General features: G+C 40.6%; 1 protein-coding gene across 1 annotated transcript in view; it reads right to left on the bottom strand.

The window, feature by feature from the left end:
- Positions 1–3185: 3185 nt before the first annotated feature.
- The window catches only part of SUCLG2 (succinate-CoA ligase GDP-forming beta subunit), a 342595-nt gene continuing 322449 nt past the window's right edge, over positions 3186–23331 (bottom strand). The window contains exons 10-11 of the mRNA XM_003785512.3: positions 22848–22968; positions 3186–3682 (exon numbers count right to left, since the gene is read on the bottom strand). Coding sequence (XP_003785560.2) covers positions 3567–3682; positions 22848–22968 — 237 coding nt within the window. The 3' untranslated portion in view covers positions 3186–3566. The remainder of the gene's footprint in view (positions 3683–22847; positions 22969–23331) is intronic.

Raw genomic sequence — 23331 nt, 5'->3', positions numbered from 1 at the left:
CTATCACAACTACTCAACTCTGCTGTTGTAGCACATAAATAGCACAGACATGTGTTTAATGCATAAATGGTTGCAGTTGTGCACCAGTAAAACTTAATGTACTAAAATAGGCTCTTGGTCTTCAGTTTGCCAACTTTAGAACTAGGATATGTAACATCATCTCCTTTCCACTGGTCCCATGTGTTTGTTTCCCACTCTTATATATCTTTGTCACTTAATTGAATTTAATCTTTCTTAGAGATAGGATTTCATTCTGTTGCGCAGGCTGGGGTATAGTGGTGTCATCATAGCTCATTAAACTATGAAACTCCTAGGCACAAGTGATCTTATCGGTTCAGCCTTCTGAGTAGCTTGGCTAATTTTAAAATTTTTGTAGAGAGGAAGTCTTGCTATATTGCCCAGCCCGAGCTGAAACTCTTGGCCTCAGGCAGTCCTCCCATGTTAGCCTTCCAAATGCTGGGTTTACAGGTGTGACCATTGCCTAGACTGATTTTATTTTTGAATATATATTGTAGCCTGCAAATCACAATAAGACCTTTAAATGTCTACTTTAGAAATGTCAAAGGTTTTTCTTATTTTTTATTATGGCTTTTGATTTAAAAAAACCTGATAATCCTTCAAGATAATAATTGTTTTTCAGAGAACCAATTGAAAGGGATGGACACAGACATAAAATGTAAAAGAATTAATTAGAAATGAGTCACAGATTTAGTCAGGCCCTTTAAAATGTTTCTTGGCTATTTTGTTAATTTGTGAATTGAACTACAAGTTAAACAGAAACTAAAATTGAGCTAGATGCCTCAAGGCCATTGTTTTTTACATGGATATTATAGTTCAAGACAAATTATGGTCAAATATTTAGATGACTCAAGTGGTATACAAACAAAAAAACCTGGTAACTTGCACTCATGAATGAAACTAGACAAAAAAAAAAAAAAAAGAACTAGTAAGAAATTAATAAAATAGAACCACAAAATTTTAGGGCTGAAAGCATCCTTAGAAATAATTTTGTTCAAGCTCATCATCCCACAGTTGATGAATGTGCTTGACATCTCTTATTTTTCCATCCCAGAATACACTATTTCTTTGAGTGAGGGCTGACATTTTCCTTATGCAACCATCCCTCCATCCCCTACCCTCAGTCTTGGTAGTTTGAGGCTGTTGTCACTCTCAGGTCATGAAGGGAACACTTAAATCAGGCTGGATTCGTCAGAACACTGTAAACTCCTGGCCAAGGCTGGTTCAGGGGTGGGTCACTGATCCAAACTTGGTCATCAGAGCCATCAAGACTCAGTTCTGGGATGTGTCTTACAGCTTAGAGTTTCTAAGACAGAGAAGTTTGTTTCCTTGATCTCTACTTTCTTCCATCTTTACTCTCCTTTCTTCCTTTTCTCCTCTCTCCCTCCCTTCCTTCCTTTTATCCTTCCTTCTACTTTCTTTTTCATTTTCTCTTTCCCTCCCTGTCTTCTCTTCTGGGGATGCTAACCTTTGTAAACCTCTCCATGAAATGGCCAGAAGCCATATTACTACCTTATGGGAAGCATATTACTATTTATGAAGTGGCATAAGAATAAAACCAAGGACAAACTGGGCCAAGATACAAACAGATCAAGTTCTGGTGGCTTTGAGCTTATTTGAAAATAAGAGTCTATGCTTACTTTTACAAAATAATTACCTGAATGATTGACTTCCTTTATGCCCACCTCCAAACTGGGTTGATCAGAAACATTATTTACAAGTGATTCAAATACAGACCTTTCTGTGCAAAGAGCAAAAAATTCAAATATGGCTTATTATTGTCTAAGTGATAAAATATAGATAATTTCTTTTACCATATGAATTAGTTACTACAGTATCAAAAGACAATATACACCTTAAAAAACACCATTAATATTTTCCTTTTATTGCATAGCCCTCAAGATAAGACATGAGACTGACCTATCAAATGGTTTATTTCCCCCAGGCAAATATGGATCTATGCAATATTAAGTTTCTCACTTGCCTTGAACAAGTGGTCTTGCCATGCTTGGGTTATAGTTTGGTTTTATACATTTTAGGGAGACATAAATTACATGTAAAGTCATATGGAAGATGTACATTGGTCTGACCTGAAAAGGTAAGACTTCTCCAAACAGGGGATTACAGTTTACAGATAATTGAAAGATTCTTTGATTCGTAATTGGTTCAAGAAATGAAGCTTTGTCTAAAGGCTTGGACTGTCTTAGGACAACAAAGTCTGCTAATCAGAGACAAGCCACCACACATATGTGGAGAGACTCAAGTGATCTGTTAAGTAAACTGATGACCTGCAAGTATGATTGAATCTTTGTCTTACATGGCCTTTGGCTTGTTAGTGATTTTGTTTCTTATGGCTACAGAAAGTAACTCCAAAAGGAATAGGGTATAACTAGATGTTTGTGACCTCCCTCCTCATCATGGCTGACAACTCAGCTTTAAAGGTTTTTTAAATTTTTTTTTTTTTTTGTGGGGGGACTGGGGAGAGTCCCCTTAGCCAAGAGAAGGAGCATTCAGTAGGCTGGGAGGGGTGTTTAAAATTTTATCTTAGTTAACAAAGAAGAACTATTTGAGGAATAAAAGTGACTAAAATTGGAAATACACACAGATCTTAGAGATTACAAAACAAGATTTTATTTAAATTTGTATACAGATAAAAATATACCAAAATTTAAACAAAAATCTTATTCAAATATTTTCCCCATCACAAAAATGGACACTTTGAAAGAGAAAGCCACATTCTATTCAAATACATTTTTCCATTTCTTAAAGCAGAAACTGGTGCTAGGAGCAGGGAGTGGGATAAAGGAGAGAAGATGCCGACATTCAGTACAATTTGATCTTCAGTGTTATCTTAAGGGTTCCATGAGAATCAGCATCCTTCATTTTTAACATTAAACTGGAAATGTTTGCTCCAAAATCACAAATAAGGCTTTTGGCTTTTAGTGTAACGTAAACAGTTATTTGATATTAAGGCAAAATGGTAAAAATACACATATGGTATATTAATGAGGACTTTCCATTTTAAAACACATGTTGGAATTGGAAACTTGTAAAAACTGCCACTGTGTGTAATGGCTACTTGCCTGAATGTCTTAGCTGTGCCTTTTTGGTGGTTAATATGTTAAATGTCACCTTATCTGAATATTTTATAGATTGCGATTTTTTTGTTATATAGGATTAGATACTCATCAAAATTCTAAGAAATAAACCCAGACCTGATTTCCAACTCTGTGCATACTCACATTATTTAGACACAGAAGACTACTACTCAAAGTTGGTAAAATACTGTCTGCTAAGCAGGCTTAAAATGATAGAGAAGTATGAGAACACAGGACATTATTTTTATGGAGACTGTAAGTAAAATCAGATTGAGGCTGTCTAGACATCTTATTCAATAAAATACAGATTTAAGATTCGTCACACAGTTATCCTTGTGTGTGCCTTCCCCTCTTTTTTTCCCAAGATAACCCCTCCTTCACAGTGATGAGAGAACTACCCCTTCGCAGGGAGAAACAGCCTCCCTTCCTCCAGGGATCAGGATGAAGCTGTCACTTCTTGGACACACTGGCCACAGCCTTCTTGGCTGCGTCCTCCAGGTCGACAGCTGACATAATGCGCAGCCCGCTGTTCCTGAGTATGTTCTGGGCCTCTTGGACGTTAGTTCCTAGAAGGCAGAAGGATAAACAATCGCTGAATAAGGATGAACAATTGCAGGTAGTGCCCTGCGTAGTTTTTTTTTTCTTTTTTTTTGTAGAGACAGAGTCTCACTTTGCCGCCCTTGGTAGAGTGCCCTGGTGTCGCAGCTCACAGCAACCTCCAACTCCTGGGCTTAGGCGATTCTCTTGCCTCAGCCTCCTGAGTGGCTGGGACTACAGGTGCCCGCCACAACACCCAGCTATTTTTTGGTTGCAGTTCGGCCAGGGCTAGGTTTGAACCCGCCACCCTCGGTATATGGGGCAGGCACCTTACCCACTGAGCCACAGGCGCCGCCCCTTGCGAAGTTTTTTGTACAACCTGAAATCACACGGTGCCGGGGTCTCATGTGACCCTGACACAATTTCATTAGAACACAGTTCCAGCTTTCTTTTTTTAGAGACAAAGTCTTACTTCGTTGCCCTCGGTAGAGTGCTGTGGCGTCACAGTTCACAGCAACCTCCAGCTTTTGGGCTTAGGCGATTCTCTTGCCTCAGCCTCCAGAGTAGCTGGAACTACAGGCGCCCCACAACGCCCAGCTGTTTTTTGTTGCAGTTTGGCCCAGGCCGGGTTTGAACTCACCACCCTTGGTATATGGGGCCAGCGCCCTACCCACTGAACCACAGGTGCCGCCCACAGTTCCAGCTTTTTATGATCCAGATCTGACTAGACAGATATACGCAGAAGACAATTTTTTTTTCTTCTTTTCACTTCAGTTATCTTCTATTACGACGACCTTGCCTATATTTTCCATGATAAAAACATGGAAATGAGCTTCATTTCAGACTGTGCTCAAAGAAAGATTAGCAACCACCTGTTCAACTAGTTGGAAGGAGTCACTGACACTGACTAGCACCTATATTAAGCTAATCTGTCATTTTCTATAATCTGTCTCTAGCTTTTCACCAGGAAATGAATTAAATATAGGTGCTAGTCAGTGTCAGTGACAGGAAAACTGAACTGGAGTTTTCCCTTGATTGAATAGTCTGAGTATAAAATGGAAAGAAAATGTCTTGTGAAAAAACTGTGCAAGAGAAAGGTGTAGCAGGGTGTTGGGATGATATGGAGCACAGATGCTCCTTGACTTTATGATGTGGTTCTGTGCTGAAAAACCCAATGTTAGCTGAAAATATCCTACGTCAAATATCCACTTCCACTCCACACACCTAACCAACTTAACCTGCTGAACATCATGGTTTAGCTGAGCCAACCTTAAGCCCACACTTAAATTAGCCCACAGTTGGGCAAAACCATTTATCATGCAGTCAATCTAAAAAAAAAGTGTGGAATATCTTGCGTAATTTATTGATGTTCTACTGAATTCGTATCCCCATCATACCATTGTTGAGTCAAACATCATTAAATCAAACTACTGTAAGTTGGGGATAGTCTGTATTTGAGTAATAGATGAGGAAGCACAAGGCTAATCTGTCTACAACTTTTCACCAGGAAATGAATTAAATATAGGTGCTAGTCAGTGTCAGTGACAGGAAAGATTATATGACAAGATATATCTCAAGCTGTGATCTGACTAGAAAAGATGAAGTAAAGACTTGGAAGGGGGAAGTTTTTTTAGTTGTTGTTACTGATAGAAACTGAAATATCTGCTGATAATCCACTGTCATATGGATTTAATACGGTTTTGGTCCATACAAGAAGTCATCTGTCTCCAAAACCTCTTAGAAGGCAGGGGTCAAGCTGTAACCTAAAATTTTGCAAATCTGCTCACCTATGCCCACAAATCCACTGCTCTGGACACTCTTGCTGTAGCTAACATGTCCATTTCTGCTTCCTCCTCACTCTATGTAATAAGAGCCAGTGAAAATAAGCTGCCTCTGATGACATCTTTTGGTGGACATGGGGTATTTGCCAGCCAATCCCCATCATAGAAAAGCGTCTTTGGGGACGGCCTAACATATGAACTGCTTTTTTGCTGCTTTTTTTTTTTTTTTGAGTGAACAATCCTTGAGGAGAAATGTGATAGAATGTAAGCAACTAATGAAATATCTTGTCTTATATCATTTTCTGTGCTTTTATGTAGTTAGCAAGACAGAGCCTATTTATAAAAAAAGACTTTGAAATATAGGCCTGGAAGAATCTGCCTTATCACAAAGAGTACAAATAAAAATGGGCACTTGATCAGCACAGTTCGTATAAAAGGGCAAGGCCAGGGTGAATGGGAACAGCTGGATTGACAAGAAGCTGCAGTTTGGATTCTCCTGGGACTCTGAGCCCACAGAACAGAGTTGAAGGGCACCCTGAGCACCGTGCCTCCGGCTTCAGGCTCATTTAGTGATGCTTTGCACAGAAAGCTGATGAAAGGCCTTTCTATAAAGAGACAATCGTGGTGAAGTTCCTACCTAAAATCCCCACCCTTGCATCCTGGGTTCTGCCATATAGCCTAATGTAGTTTTGGATAAATTATGCAACTTCTCTGAGCCTCAACTTTATCTCCACACATAGCACAGTATAATCACCCTTATCATCTTCCTCAGGATTGATACTCACTATGTGCCCATGTATGCCAGGCATAATGTTCAGTGGTTCATATAGCGCATATGAAGTGAAGTCGCTACAAAACCACAGAAGTCAGACTTACTGTCCCTTTTTTACAGATAAAGCAACCGAGGCACAGAAGGATTAAAGTTTTCCATAGTTGTAGAGAGGACAAGCCGCAGAGAGGGGACTTAAACTATTCTCTGTAATTACAAATTGTGCATATTCTAAAGATACGCTGGTCTATGTCCCTGTTTGTACAATGAGGACAATATGGTTGACAGTGCTGACTGTAATGAGAAGCAAATGAAACAACGCCTGGGAAAGCATCTGGAGAATAGCAAAGCGCCCACAGCAGACCTGGTCCCACTCCTCGTCTCCAGGTGGTGTTGCTGGGAAGTGGACACCAAGCCAGAAACTACGCTTCCCAGTTCCCTGGCATCTAGAGGGCCTAGGACCTCTGACCAACAGAACGTGAGTGGAGATGAAATGCATGTCCTAAGGATCTCTCCTGTGCCCTTCACAGTCTCCATTTGCCCTGCCTGCTGTCTGCAGTGTTGCCAGTCAGGGCTGACTGGAAAGCACTTCTTTGAAGACCGCAACATGTCCAGGCTGAATGTTTGAGTAACTGTGTGAAGCAGAGCGCCCCACCCACTCTCCCTCTCAGACCAATGTGAACGAGAAAGAGTGTTCTATAATGTTGTTAAAGTCCCTGACATTTCACCACTTTCAGTTGTTCCAGGACCTAGCATTACTATAAGACACAACTTTGTAAATACTATGGAAGGCAGCTTCCAAAATGGCGCTCAAAGATCAATCTATGAACCCCATCTCCTGCTGTTTACATCCTTATGTAATCTCACACCCACCTGAGGGGCTGGACTGGAGCCTTGCTTTCCAGAATAAAAAAAAAAACATGGCAAAAGTGATGGAATGTCGCTTCTCGTATTTCCTAGGTTAAAAAAAAAGCCTGTGGCTTCAGTGTTGCTCCCTCCTCCTTTGTTCAACTCTGATGAAGCAAACTGCCATGCTATGAGCTGCCCAATGGAGAAACCCAACTGGCAAGGAACTGAGGGCAGCTTCCCAACAGCCAGTGGGGAACTGAGGCCATGCAGAAACTCATCCTGCCAACAACACAGGCTTGAACTTGGAAGTGAACTCTTTCCTAGTCCCAGGCTGAGATGTTCTCAGCCCTGGCTGATATCTTGATTACTCTATGGGGTCCTGAGTAAGAGGACCTAGCTCTCACTCAGAATCCTAAGCCACATCCGGATTCCTGGCCACAAAAACTGTGGTCTTTTTTTGTCAAGCTGCTACATTGGTGGTAATGTGTTACACACTGTTAGGTAACTAACACAGACATAAAAATTTATTATTTCATTAATACAATCTTGGTGTGCATTTTGATTCATTTGATAAGGTTTTAGCCAAAGTCCCAGAGGTTGGAAAGTAGGACAGGGGATCAGACGGGTGGCAGGTGTTAGTTTGCAGGCTAAGAAATTCAGACATTAATCTGCAGGCACAGCTTCCATGGAGTACTACAGAGTGTGAAGCGAAGCTTGGAGGGAAACTGATGCAAATCCATCTGTGGACCTGAAGGTGAACGAAAGTTAAATGTGTACATTTCTATCTCCCTCAACAGAGACATGGACAAAGCTCTTTTCCCTCTTCCCTTTCTCTTTCAAGCACTTTCCCTATCTTAACACATAGCTCCCAAGACCTCCAGACAACTGTCGGAGTAGTGCCCTTGAGGTCTTCCTCCATCTCAGATCCTGCTCTTTCTGGGGTCCAGTTTTATCATGGTTCCCACCTACTCTGAGAACCATTTCTTCCATTTTACCTGAATTCCCTTCCATGTGTAGGGATGAAATAAATTCTTGATTTCTTTTTTTTTTTTTAGGTATTTCCTTGCAACCATGTATTCTAAAAAGTTCAGTAGTTCCTTAATTAATACCCCCTTCAGTACCCATCTTATTGCCTGTTGTCTCAGGGGACAAAAAAAATAACCAACCTGAGAATTCATGAATATCCAGATGTGCTCGGTTATGGCTCTCGCTGGGCTTTCCAAACAGAGCTCTGTTGGGCTGACCTCTTTCCCTGCGGGGCTGACGTTCATACATTCACAAGGCATCTGTTTAAATAACATTTCTTTGGGGATGCCTTCCATGTCACCACCTCCCAAGGCCCTAGACTTGTAAAGTGAGCTTTCAGAGTACTTGTACTTCCAGAATCTTAACACAGAGCATGCCCCATTGGGATGGCTACTGACACTTCGCTCATCCCTGCGGGATGGCTACTGACACTTCGCTCATCCCTGCTACACAGCACTTCACTTTGCCAGGCTCACTCACCAGCGTATCTTATAATATGTCACTTCGCATGTACTTGCTGACAGGCTGAGTATCTATGTTTGGGCAGGCACACAGAAAGCGTGCTAGATGAGGAGAGGTTTGGGCGGGTACTTTTCGAAACATCTAGCTGTTCTTATACTCCCAAGGAGTTTATATAGGGTTGAAATAGAAACTTGAAACTGCCCATGGCATCATAAGGAGTGATTGTTTCTGAACTTTCTCCAAATCCCCTAGGGGCTCTGGTAGGGGCCATTTCCTCTGGGAAGGCCCTGGAACAGCTGTGTCTGCTGCTCCTGAATGAGCCTGCAGCTGCAGGTGCCGCAGGCAACGGAGGCCTTGCTAGAGGCTGACAGCAGTATGCCAGGCTGCAGAAAAGGGGGGCAGGTCCCCAGAAGAACACAGCCCTCTTCTCTTCCCAGCTGCTCTCCAGTGCCATGTCAAAATGCCTAATTGCTTCATAATTCCAGGATCTACTAAATGAATTTTAATTACACTTGCAGTTACATTTTAATTACAGCCTTAATTATTAAGCATATACCAAGCATAGTCAGAAACAAAACATGCAGGTTTGGAAAGGATTTTCCTATTCAGATACAGAGCTCAGGCACAGGACTGAAATGAGAAATGGGTCATACATAGAGGCACTGTGAGCAGGTGAAAATCTGTCACACAGGGGCAGGGACAGAGAGAAAGGGAGAGAGAGGGACCAGAGACACAGAAAGAAGACAGTCATGGGGAATGATCCAGAAAGGGACAGGCATAGATGGGACAAACAGAGGGCGTGAAGGAAAATGAGTCTGTCAGCCAGTGCTTTCCACCCCAGCCCCTGTCCTGACCCTGGCTCCATCTCCCCCAGGTACCCTCCCTGGCTTCTCCTGGGCTGGCACAGCTCTCCTACCCATGGATCCGTCCTAGCATTCCTTACCACCTGTGCCCACCTTCCTGTTGAGAGAGCAGCTGGAAGGGGAAGTGAGGACGAGCAGAGATGGGGGGAAGCCAGCATTTAACCAGGTATACAAGTCTGTATTCCCAGCTGCTTGAGGCTGAGGCAGGAGGATCAGTTGAGGCCAGGAGTTCAAGAACAACCTGGGCAACGCAGTGAGACCCCATTTCACAGGCACACATAAAAAGGAAAACAGCATCCACCAAACTCAGGTCATTAGAAAAGGGAAATGGAGGAAGCCTTGGAAATGATCACTTGCCTGTGGACTCCTTCTGTTAATGATAGCGTTTAAGTACTTAAGGTTAGTTTCTTCTTGATGCACCACGTTTTTGACATCTATTCCTCATCTCTATCCTTGCCTTTACTTCTCAATAGAAATCAGAGCTGCTTTAAACTCTGACACAGAATTAAGTGTACTAAAGAGAGAATTTATGCCTATGCACAGAATTAACAAAGGGAATTGATCTCTTTCCCACATTTAAATGGTGCTACTGACATGTCCTAATATTTGTTAAATGCTGGTTTGCTTTTTAATGAGGCTGCAGGACAACACTTTTAATAACCACCTGTACAACAGATTACTGACTAGTTCACACTGGTGGAACCTTAGGCCCTTCCTAATAACTGCGTGTTCTGAGCCCCCCAGCTAAATGGTGACCCGATCCACTGCAGGCCCTAAAAAGGGCCAAACAGAGACATTAAAGGAAAACGGGTTTAGAATGAAATCTTGCTTTACTGCCAGGGGACATTATTAAAAAAATTATTATTAAAATCTTAAAAATTCTTGACCTCTTTGGCACATGTTGCCAGTGACATCCTGCCACTGGGTGGGGCAAGAGAGCCGTAAACAGAGATGCAAGGCTAATACATCAAAATTGATTCTCTATCATCATGACACATGAGAGAGGACAGTGGTGGTGGCCATACACGACAAGATTCTGTTCAAATAGCGAAGTACTTCCCTTGACTCAGGCCTTTTGTCATGGGGCTGTGAAGAAAACCAGTTTCTAATCTGGAAGTATGCAGAAACTGTCTTTTTAAAATTATTTCAATAGAAATTCAGTTTAAAAAATACAACAGCACTTATTGAGTACATATTTGGTATAATAAATGTTTGTTGGCTATGTGACTTTAGGGGTTCATAAGTATTGTGAAACTTAATCCTCAGAGCAACCCTAAAGTTGACATCATTTTTATGCTTATTTTGCAGATGAGGCAGCTGAGGCACTGGAGGTTTAAGAACTGGCCCAACATTCCCCAGCAAGCCAGAGAGAGGCTGAGCCGGGACTAGAACCCAGGATTCTTTGACCACAAAGCCACATAGCCATGCAGCTTGGCTGCTGTTAAATGCTACAAAGAATCCTAGGCATCCTTTAGGGTAAGTCTCCTGTTTTTGGAAGATAGGAAACCGTATCCCCGAGATGGAAGATGATTTGTTTGGGTCAAACAGTCAGTTTATCTGTGACAGGTCTGATTCTCAGTCTAGTCTTCTAGGTCAAGGCTAGAAAACTGTGGCTTTGGGACCAAACCCAGCCCACTATCTCTATGTACCACCTGGGAGTTAAGAAGAGTGTTTACTTTTTTAAATAGCTGGAGAAAGGAATCAGAAGACTATTTTGTGATACATGAAAATTACATGAAATTCAAATTCTAGTACCCATAAATAAAATTTTCGTGAAACACAGCCAAAATGATTTGCTTACGGATTGGAGATGGCAGCTCATATTCTACAATGGCAGGGCTGAGCTGCCGAGACACAGACAGCATGGCCTAGAAAACCAAAATATTTCAACCCCTGCTTTAAGTAAGTGAGTCCCCCTACCATACCCCCAGGAGCAGGAAGATCAGTAGAAACAAGTCAAACCCTACCAAGCTGCCGTCTGTCCTAAAATGCCCACTATCCCTATCCTCCTGCTTGTCCTTCTTTTTCTCCATTCAAGCAGCAATCAGACAGAGAAGGCCCATTTTCTTGGTTACATGTAAATTTACATCACTTACCACATGTCCTTTGTCTTGTTACTGTATGTTAGAAATGGAGTAATTCATTAAGAACCAGAGGCCAAACTCCTACTGTGTCAGCAGTCCTCACTGTGTGAGACAAGGTGTGTCAAATATCTTGCCCCTTGACCGTAGAACACAGAGTCCACCCACTGACGGGCATTCAGATGATAAGAAGGATAGCTGGCATTTACTCAACCAGGAACTGTTCCAAGTGATTTAAAAACTCATCTGCCCTATGAAGTTGCCACATATTTTTATTCCCACTTTATAGATGAGGAAGCTGAGATTTTTAAACTTGGTCCTCTTCCCAAGAAGTGGAATAATATGGGGAAGGTTTTGTAGTTTTGAGGCTTCAGATTTGTGCATGGATAGTATTTTATCTAAATGCCTTGTATCGCTCATATTTTATAAGAATTAAAGATGACATAAGATATCCTGTGTCCCTGTATCATATTCACACCTAATTTCCTCAATGATTTCTTCTCCCATGACAAGAAATTGACAACTGGGGTGTGAATGTGATAGTTGAAGACAGCAGGACACCCCAGCTCCAGTGGCAGAAAGCCAACAGCTTTCAGAGAATTGTGTGAATGTCCTGTGATCATGCAACTGAAGTTTGGGATCAAGTCTAACATACATCATACAGGACTTAAGGTAGGTGCTTCTGCTTTTGCTTTCAACAATGTTGACCCTCAAAAAAAAAAAAAAAGCAAGTCAATGCAGCCTTAATATTAAATTATAATGGAAAAAACTTCTTGGCAAGCAAGGACATCTTAAGATTCTATATTCACTCCCCATCACCACTAGGGATAAAACAGTTCTTTTAAGGAAGGAATGCTTCATATGCATCAACATCTGTACATAGACTTTTCTTTCATGCCTTCCTTGAATAGTCCTCCTTTCTTTCAATCCATGTATATTCTAATTTATAGTGATTTAAAGAATTTTCAAAGGCAGTTTTGATGGTAAGCAACTTTTATCTGAAATGCTGACTTTGGAACATCATTGCTACCCAAAAAGTAACATTACCATACCACTGCATGGGATTCTGCGCTTAGGTGGGGAAATGACTGAGTGGACCTCACTGCTAATATTTTCCTTAAGAAGTTAGAATTTTGGAGCTAATATTGCCCACTGAATTCTTACTCTCATGGGACATTTCAGAGCTGAGGACAGAAGGAGATTTAGATATAGATAACATGAAGATATTTCAGAACCCTAGCTGATGCTGTTGGCCTCCTCTATTATCTGGGATCTGCAAACTATGGCTTGTGGGCCTAATCTGTTCTGCTGTTTCTTTTCATTGAAAAAAAAAAAAAGGTTTATCATGGCACAGCCATGTGCATTCCTTTACCTAGTATCTATCTATGGCTGCTTCAGCACCACAGTGGCAGAGGTGAGTATTCACTACAGGGACTATATGGCCCACAGGGCCTAAAATCTTGCCTTTTATAGAAAAAGGCTGCAGACCTTTGCTCTATACAGTCTAATTTCTGGTCCTGTGGCTAAAGGGCCAGGTGGAAGATAAGAACCGGCCTCCTCTGGTCTTTATGTTTGCAGCCCCCTGTCCATTGTCCGGATGCAGGAGGCAGCTGTATTTCCACTGGTCTCTTTGAATCAACATTGGCAAATCCTTGGCTCAGATATCTCCCTTTCCTTTTCTGCATTATGGTGGACAATGACCATGGAACTCTCCTCCACTGGGCTGTGACACAGTCTCAGAGTCTTTCTCAGCACAGCACTTCAGTTAGCCACTGCTAATAAATAGGAGGTGGCATGAGATGAAAGCTACTCGTCATCCCTGTTGTAAAACATTCTTGCAGAGTCTTTCCACTTAGGCAGCTCTGCATTGGAATAGCCACATTTGTCCTCGAAAAACAGTATTGACTAACTCTACGTATATGTCTTCATGTTTTCTCTCTGGTGGTTGATCAAATATGAATTTCAAGTGTTACACAGGAAAACTGAGGCAGGAAGAAATGAACTAACTGGTTATTCAGAAAATACCTAGAAAGCAGACAATAGTATTCCAATGTTATAAGGCAGGACTCAGGATCTGCCATTTCTGGTACCAGCTGTGCTCTAAACCTTCTCCTTATAAAAATGGTCATACCCATGGGTGGTGCCTGTGGCTCAAAGGGGTAGGGTACCAGCCCCCTATACCAGAGGTGGTGGGTTCAAACCCAGCCCCCCCCCCCCCAAAAAAGGCCATATCCACAGCTGCTACTCAAGAAAAAGAAGTTCAGGCTCTTGTTTTTGAAGGAATGACCATTGCCTGGGGATAGGGGGAGGCACTTGACCATAAGCAGGTCACTCCTAGGGCAGACTATGACCTATGATGTACACTGGGGGTGTCTCCTTCCATGCAGAGGGATGGTTGTTAGCATATTTCTGGTCTCTTCTCTTCACTTTGCAGGGTAGGGTGAGATGGAAGGAACTGACTGGAGAGTTTGAATGGAGAAAGCTAACATGGATAGCCCATCCCCTTCCTTTAAGGGGTACAGTGCTCAGAGTGAGCCTATTTCATCTTCTCCTCCGTGAGGTTACGCCCTGGGTGGGAGCCTCGCCAAGGTCCAGTGGTACCTATGACTGGGTATATAAAGCTGCCTAGTTCTGGGATTTAGAGTAGGGGAGCTCATTGTTAGTACAAAATAAAGTACATCCTCCAAATTCTTTCATCAGTAATGAAGGTGATTCTTTTGTCTCCCTGGTTGTTTATATTTCTCACCAGAATCAGAACCCAGATGGAGAAGAATCTGTTGGGCGCTCTCAATGACCATAACCACATGGTCTGGTTGGATGGGTGTGGATAACAGAAGTAAGGGTTGTCAGGCTAGCTAATTAGACAGGCAACCCCAGGGAACTCAGAGGGACAAAACCGGCCTTTGTGAGAGGCAGCAGGTAGAAAGGCCTCAAGAAAGAAAATGAAGGAGTGAGAAAGTTGTTCAGCACTAGGGAGAGTGGGAGGGAGGAGTTGAGAGGGAGGCCTTCTAGATTCAATCCCAATAAAGCCTTACAATAAACCTCCTTTCTATTAAGGTAGTTGCAGAGTTTGGTTGATTACATCCTGCCCTTAGCCCTCCCCTCAAATAATACAGAAACTCTACATAATGCAGAGACCATTTTCCTTCAAGGAGCCCTAGTCCTATAATCTCAATGACAACTTTGCTAAGGATGTTATAGAGCAGCAGTTCTCAACTTGTGGGTTGCGACCCACAGGAACTGTATTAAAGGGGTGTGGCGTTAGGAAGGTTGAGAACCACTGTTATAGAGGGTTTGTTCTTAGGTGAGGCTGTGGATGTCCCACATGGAATAATTCAGTGACGTTATCTGGGGGAGAAATGAAAACTCAAAGTGTAACATATAGTAGACTGTTTGCCTAGAAATTTAAATATTAGGTCTAAAAAGGCTTTAGCTAGCCTAATTAAGACTAACGAGGTCAGGTCCTATGAGGCTTGGTCTCATGTTTTAAGTGTGGCCAAGTTTAAGCATTAAAAGTACTTATTAGACAAGAGAAGCTTGAGGCTTGATGACTTATTTGGCTTGAACTGATGATGATGGTGATGATGAAGTGACCATCCAGGGGAAGGAAAATCAGGGACCTGCAGGGAGAAAGGGAAGAGGACGCTAGTGGTTAAAGGCAGGATTAGTGACAGGTACCACTATGAAGTAACCTCAGGCCCCTAAAGATGTGACCACAGGGGACAGTGAGTAAAGAGGTGAGTGGGCACTGGCGAGGCAGAGAGTAAGGTGATGAACAGAACGTGCAGAAAGCAGAGACGTGCAGAAGAGGAAGAAAACAACGAGAACAAAATACACGGAGGAAAAGGGGCTGCGCTGACAGCACCAAACCCTTCTCCAGGAGTCTCATTTCCAATAGCAGCAGCAACAGAACTGAAAAGTGGAGAAAAGGGAAAGACACACTCGGACAGGATGCAGGGCATGGGGCCAGGTCATCACACCTCACAAGGATGCAGGACTTGAGAAAGGATGAGGAGATGAAAACTTAACTTGAAACAGAGACCATGTTGGAAATGAGCACCCAAGAAAATGATGAAATCTGGAAAAGTGCCAAGAGGCCAGGGAGCTTTGTCAGACACAGGGCTGGCCCCCAACATCTGCGTTCACTCTGTCCAGGGCCATTCTATCACTTAGCAGCAAGCCTGGGGCTCTGACATGCTGAATGAAAACGTCTTCAAAGCTAGTCAGCTGTAGTGAATCTACTGAGGCTGCCTTTCTGATAGAGACAAAGGCACAAACACTGTTCTCATCTTGGGCTTATACCCCAGCATAACTGAAGACTTCCACAACAGATGGCAGTCAAGTGCACGGACTTGGACCGCTGAAGCTATGTGGCTACTTCTTAGCTTTTTAATATTTGTAGGTCTCTTCTTCCCTTTCAGCATAGCAATGTTACTATGTCCACACTAGGAAGGACTTTTGGCTTGCATCCCTCCAGTTGTGGCTCCCATTTGTCAGTATTTCAGGAAGCCCACCAATGGGAGGTGCTGGTGCCTTGTCAATAAAGTAAAAGACACAGAATATGTTTACATTCCCAACAATTTTAGAGATAGTTTAGGAACACTAGAGAGCTCAGTAAGGAAAATAAAGAAAGAGGTAGGACTCTTGTTTTTAAAGATATTTTGCAGAAGTCTAGGAGAAATGGGATCCAAACTGCAAATGATCTATGCTTATTATTATTGTTTTTTTTCTGAGCTCAACTTGAAACCATAATGAATGCCAGAGAGAAAAGCCAATTCCTCTTCAGGCATACTGTAGACACAGAGGTCTGCTGCAGATGGAAATGCGACAGTAATAAGGAAAAATGCATTCTTAAAAGAAATTTTCTTAAGATATTGGTAGATTATAATACAGAACTATAAAACGACCCATAAAAACCTCAAAACTTTGGCTGAAACACTCTGTACGCTGACAATACAAAGTTGTCAAAAAAAAAAAAGTGTATTTCTCTACAGTATTATAGGTTGGGCTGAATTAACCATCTATGTTAATTTTTGTGCCAAGTTTTATATAGATTCCAAAAAGGAAGAGAAAAAAACATTCATTTCAGACTGTTTGTTCTTTATTTATACCCCAAACAATTATCTACAATGGCTATATTTCCCCCCAAATAGGTGGCTGTTTAATTCACCCAAGAGTCTTTTAAATAAAAATAATCCTTCATCTCAGCTGGTGAGTTCTATTCTGATAAGGCAAGTAAATACACGTAATTATAAAGTTACCATTTTCAAAGAGAAGAATAATCCTTTCCTTATCCACTGGTAAAACAGTTGTAATTATTATACAGCCGAGAACAAATTGTCCACAAAATCCACTAAATCAAACCTGATTTGATTGATTAAAACTTTTCTCATCAGGACATTTCTAATACATTGTGTGTGGCCAACACTAACGTGGGCTACAAAGGAGTGAGGTGTAAGGTGATGCTCCTGGATCTTGTAAACGGTCACAGGACAAACAAGAGGGCCACTTAACTTTCTTCACAAAAGATAGATACTAGTAACAAAACATGCCATTGGGCTTTTAAAATGTCTGTTGTCTTGGTCAGTAAAAATACTATAGTTCTCCACACTGTTAGAAACACGTGGTAAAACTTAGAAAGCACTTAGTAAATATTAGCAATAATACTGATTTACTATTTTAATTTAGACTTTTTATATTTGCAATTTTGGGCCAGAGCTGGAGTTGAACCCACCACCTCTGGCATATGGGGTCAGCACCTTACTCCTTTGAGCCACAGGCGCCGCCCAATATTTTTCTACCATCTCATTTTTAGTGTCTTTGTCACAGATACTGGCGTGATAAAGAATGTGTACTTATCTTACCCTCCCTAGCTAGATAATGGAGTGTGTCAACCAATTTTAATACTAGTATGAATAAAGATCACTGAGAAATTTGCCAGTGAAAATGGGAGAATTGGTTCACCTATAGCTCAGTGGCTAGGGCGCTGGCCACATACATCGAGGCTGGCAGGTTCCAGTCTGGCGCGGGCTGCTGAACAACAATGACAATGGCAACAAAAAAATAGTCAGGTGGTGTGGCAGGCTAATGTAGTCCCAGCTATGTGGGAGGTTAAGGCAAGAGAATCACTTAAGTCCAAGAGTTTGAGGTTGCTGTGAGCTGTGACGCCATGGTACTCTGCTGAGGGCAACATAATGAAACTCTGTCTCAAAAAAAAAGAGAGAGACAGAGAGAGAGAGAATTGTCCAAAACGTTTCTGCCACTTTGTCTTTGTCACCACAGATAACAGTGACAAGGAAGAGTGGCTCTGTTTAGAAAGAACAGAAGGAACCAAGTCATACTCTAAGGTTGTGTAAACTCTTAACTAAATGTGGAAAGATGTGTGGGAGGAAGAATTTATGTTTTGACCTAGAGAATAGCAATGCAACATTTAGATGGAGTATAAAAGAATTTTCCCCAAAGTCCTTGTAGTTGATATAATAACTTTTTCCCCATTAGAAACTCTGAGAACCACTTTCTGGGACTGGATATTTTGGTTTGGGTTAGTTCCTCATTTTACTGAACTGTCCTGTAGGGGAAAAATTTCTGGCGTGGCTGGTCCTTATGTGGTTTACTAAGGCCTTTTAAAGTGGGAGTGACTTATGCATTTGTCCATTAGTCACACCTCTCCAGATCATCCCCTGTGCTCCCACCTCTTTCCCCACATGCATTCTCCCTCATATTGCAGGTTTATCTCCAACCTGAGATAACTATACTCCAACGTGATCCTCTGCCATGCTCTCTATTGAGTTCCGACTCTGACTTTCCCAAGTCCATCGACTATGGTATGCCATCATTCTCCTGGTACATAGATTTAAATCCCTTAGTCCTCCTTGTGTCTCATTTCCTATTCTCTCTGTGCTTTCCTCCACCCTACTTTATGTCTATAGGGCAATTCTGCCTGGGCTTTTAATTCTACCTAATGTCATTGACTCTGGCTACTAAACTTTCTTTTGCCGCTCTGCTCTTTTAGCTCTAACACATTGTTGGAAGGCCATCATTCTCTCTAGGACAGCCTTCTGATCTACCAAGGTCTTGGGTTTCAGATTTTACCAGTGTTAAGGATGTGGACCGACTTTCAGGAATGGAGGCTGACTCACCTGATAACTGACTTCTGATCTTCTCCTCCTTCCTTGCTAATTCAAATTTTATATATCCTTCTAGGTTCAACTTGGAATCTCCTTTTATACTATTTCTTTGATAACTCAAGTCTACAAATCTATTATAATTATAATAGTCAATACTGAGTAAGTTTAAGAAATGGGGTATGCCAATAAAAATAAGCCAGTGTTTTTCAATCTTTTTTATCTCACAGCACACTTGAACCTATAGTTAAACTTCTACAGAACACTTAAATTATACTATTGATCAAAGAAAAGAGCAAAGAAAAAGAATATACTTACTACACTTTGAACTTCTTTCAAAAGTAATTTAGTTAATGATGTTTAAAAATTTTTGTGGCACACCTAAAATCCTCTCATGGCACACTGGTTGAAAATTGGTGAAGTAATCAGACCTACAACAGGCAGTGAACTTAAGAGACACGTACATTTGAGAGTCTGCATTTTCTTTGCGTTAGGAGCACTGACTTGATTTGCACTTAGTTCCTTTCATGGGCCTTTATGGATCATATGGATATGGTATATGGATAATACCTTCTCCAAATATCTGCCTTTTTTATCTATGATCAGTACCAAAAGCACATTTAGAACATCTTCACCTTTCCCTTGCATATTATATAGGGCCAACACAACCCTGGGATAGGTCTTGTCTTGGTGTGGGGATGCTGGTTTCTGAGAAGTCACACATAGGGATATTAGTAAATACCTTTAGTACCAGCATATTGAGAGTAAGAACTGACACCTAAGGACACATGATGCCAATTTCCACAAGAGGAAGAAAAGAACACCAGCTTCCAGGACTTCAGAAATGTCAAAAGCGCTCCTGCTTCTTTTCTCTTGATAAAAATCCTGGGTGCTTACTATAAGATGAGGGCTATAATGATGAAAGGAACAGAGTGGTAAAGAAGGGCAACCATGGATAATTTTAGCCCACATAAACTTGAGCTCATCTTGAGCCATCATTCAGTTTTCCATGAGATAGCAGACATTGTAAGATCATCAATGTTTCTGAAGATTCATCAAACCAAGCTGTCTGGGATCCCCAATGGCTACTGCTACAAAGATAGAAGGTAACACTTGTTACCAGTATATAGATACTGTCTTATATGGTTAATATTTTCTTTTTTGTTTTATTCTCCTAGTTATCTGTGATACGTTTTATATTTCCATGTATCCTCCTTAATGTCTAAAGCTCAAGGACCTCCACATGGTATGTAATACTATATTAATTAACAAATTAAAATACCACAGACACATACCTTGGAAGTATATTTACTTAAGATATGCAAATCTGATCATCTAACAAACTTAAAACTTTCAAAGTTTCTTCCTAGTATCTTGATACACCTCTGATACAATTAACAGAGATTATTATTAATTATAGATGCAGTGTTTTTTATATTTCAGCATGCATATCATCTGAGTTTTATAGGGATCATTTAATTCTTCTGGAATATCAAGCATAGTGTGAAAATAAAAGAAGTGCTCCTTTTATTTGGAAAAAAACATTTAATATAGGTAGGGGTAACTGTCTTTTCTATGTACAAATAACTATTAATTACGGGCTTCTGCAAAAGGAAGATCACTAGAGAGAAAGAGTCTATTATAGCATGCCCTCATTTCTAGTTATTTCTGAGGGACAGCTAACAGTATGATTTGTTAATAGAGACCTGCCCCCATTAAGAACAGGAAAAGAGTTGACTTTTACAATTTGAGGGTCTCTGGATACTCAGAACTTGAAAATAGTCTCATATGAACATATTTGATGTACTCATTAATTATTTGATAAATTTTTTCATTGTAGCTTTGCCAATTATTTTGCTTTTATTATTTTTATTGGGATTAGTTATGTTCCATTTACACTTCTAAGAAGATTTAACTAACTGATACGTTTTAATGCCCATACTAAGCTTTGCCAACTGAAGCATCTGCTATTTTCCTTTTTCCTTTGTGATCATCATTTCTATCTAATCTATGTTGTGCAGATCTAGACTTGTGAGGCAGACCATCTCAGGCAAGAAGAGAAAGACTGTGGCAGAGAAAGAGATACAAAGAAAGCAGCACACATGGAGAAAAACAGGTGGCAGCTCTTCTGGAGGCTTGACTCCAAAGGACGGGGACACACAACAGGTTCAAAACATCCTTGGACTTTATATTGAGAAGCACTATGTTTTCCCGGAAAGTATAGCTCCAGCCTAGAGCTTGGGGAAACTGAGCTGTCGTCAAAATGATACTGTAGACATCAACTTAAGGAGGCTGTTTGATTATTGTAACTGAATTTGTGAATGCACTAACAGGGCTCACATTAAAGTGTCTGTTTTTTGCTTTTCTTCTATAGTGTTTCTCAAAGTGTGGTCCACAGAACTGGTGGGGTGTATGAAGGGAGAAACAGTGCTTAAGGTAAAAACTATTTTCATAGTGGAAATATTAACAGTTATAATAATACTGCATTGGCAAAACTGTTCGCAGGTTAGCACGGAATCAAGGCCATGGCACTAAGTTGTACTAGTATTCACTGTACTTTCTGCCACTACTCACTCGGTGTAAAAAATCACCAGTTTCAAATAAGAATGTCTTTGATGAATGGTAAAATGAATGAATAAATATAAATTTTATTAAATCTCAAATCCTGAGTAGACATCTTTTTAATCTTTGTTTATGACCAAGTGGAAGTGCAAGTGAAGCACTTCTATCATATTCTGAACTGTGACGTTTGTTTTGAGGAAAAGCACTGTTTGAGTATCAAGGTCAACTATTTACTTTTCTGTGGTGCTCTATTTTTTTTTGGGGATAAAGACTAACACACTGTGGCTGTTCGGACTTGGTTACTTGGCAGACACTTTCTCAGAAATGAGTGAAGTAGAACTGTCACATCAAGGGAAACTGACTGATGGCTGATGATAAAATTTGTACTATAAAGTGAAATTCAAATTCTGGAAAACTGAACCACCTTGTGAACTTGACAGATTCCTATTACAAAGCTTCTCTAATGAGAAGGGTGGTGATGTTAATGAAGTGAATTTTTGATATTGTATATTGAAATGGGCCAACCTTTGGAAGATGAGCATGACTGAAAATTTTCCCAGTGGTCAATGCATGCTATTATGAAGCATGCATGGTAAAACCCACTTAACGTGCAAGACAGACAGATGAATTTTAATATAACAGAGTATGAAAAGTTCATTGTTATAATTGCAGATTCCACATTAAAACTAATCCTTAATAAAGAAACCATTAGTTTCTTTTTAGAAACTTTTCAGCCTTTTAGTGTAGTACCAAAGAATAATATTGAGAAATATATTAAAAGTCAATTAAACATTCCTTCCATATCTAAATACACATCTCTGTGAAATCAGATTTTCTTCATATGCTTCATCCAAAACAACATATTTTAAGATTATGTTCAGAAATATTGAGCTAGATAAGAAAGGAATTTGCAAAACTATAAAACAATGCCACTGTTCTTACTAAAATTTATAAATAATTATTTTTCATAAAATATATAATGCATATGATATATGTAAAATATATGGTATACGAATATAAAATATATCAGCCAGGCATGGTAGAGTCCACCTGTAGTCCCAGCTACTCAGGAGGCTAGGTGGTAGGATGGATTGAACCTAGGAGGTTGAAGTTGCAGTGAGCTATTATTATGCCACTGCAGTCTAGGCTGGGCAACAGTCACACCCTATAAATTAAAAAAAAAAAAATGTATGTATATACACACAAATATATATTACAAAAAAATGAATTATGTAAATATTTTTAGAATCCCAAGTTATTTGTTATCAGATTATTTATCAATTAAATCAATTAATAAATATTGACAGAGATAATCCAAAATAAACCAAGCTCTTTGGGGTCCTCAATTTTAATAAATAATGGGTCCTGAGATCAAAAAGTTTGAGCACTCTTGCTTGGAAGCAGCATTTCTCAGTGTTTCTTCCCAAACATTAATCTCATGAAATAACTCATAATAAGAGGACTTCCATTCTAGAATTAGTTTGGAAACTCTGGAGAATCCTATCACCTGCCATTCTTGGAGAGCTGCAGTCTGCTAGAGGCCCAGAGGAGTAGCATGTTGGTTTTATCTTAATTCAGTGTTTCCTTATGTTATCTCAGGAAGTTTGTGAATCCAGGGCATGCTGGTTACTTGATTTTGGACAAATACTGGCACAGTGGAAATTTATCATGACTTACCTTCAAGCCGGACCACCAGGGGCACCTTGAGTTCTAGTTCCCGGCAGGCTTTGGTGATTCCATTGGCAATGATGGCACAGTTGACAATACCACCAAAAATATTGACAAGGATAGCTTCAACCTGAAATCAAAAACAGGAAGTTACCCATCAAAATGCTGATAGTCCATAGTCTCAAACATATCTGAGTTCCATAGCTCACACCTGCACTACTAGCACTTTGGGAAGCAGAAGTAGGAGGATGGCTACAGCCCGGAAGTTCAAGATCAGCCTGAGCAATAGTGATAGCCTGTCTCTACAAAAAATAAAAAAAATTAGCCAGATATGGTGGCATGTGCCTGTAATCCCAGCTATTCGAGAAGATGGGTAGGAGGATCATTTGAGCCCAGGAGCTAGAGATTGCAGTGAGATAAGATCACACCACTGCATATAGCCTATCTCAAAAAAAAAAAAAAAAAAAAAAAGAGGGAAAAAACCCTGGCTAAA

This window comes from Otolemur garnettii, unplaced genomic scaffold (assembly GCF_000181295.1).
Source record: "Otolemur garnettii isolate 467f Iridium unplaced genomic scaffold, OtoGar3 scaffold00015, whole genome shotgun sequence".
Taxonomy (NCBI): domain Eukaryota; kingdom Metazoa; phylum Chordata; class Mammalia; order Primates; family Galagidae; genus Otolemur; species Otolemur garnettii.
Note: the sequence above shows the minus strand (reverse complement) of the source record. Positions and strands in the feature narration are given on the sequence as shown.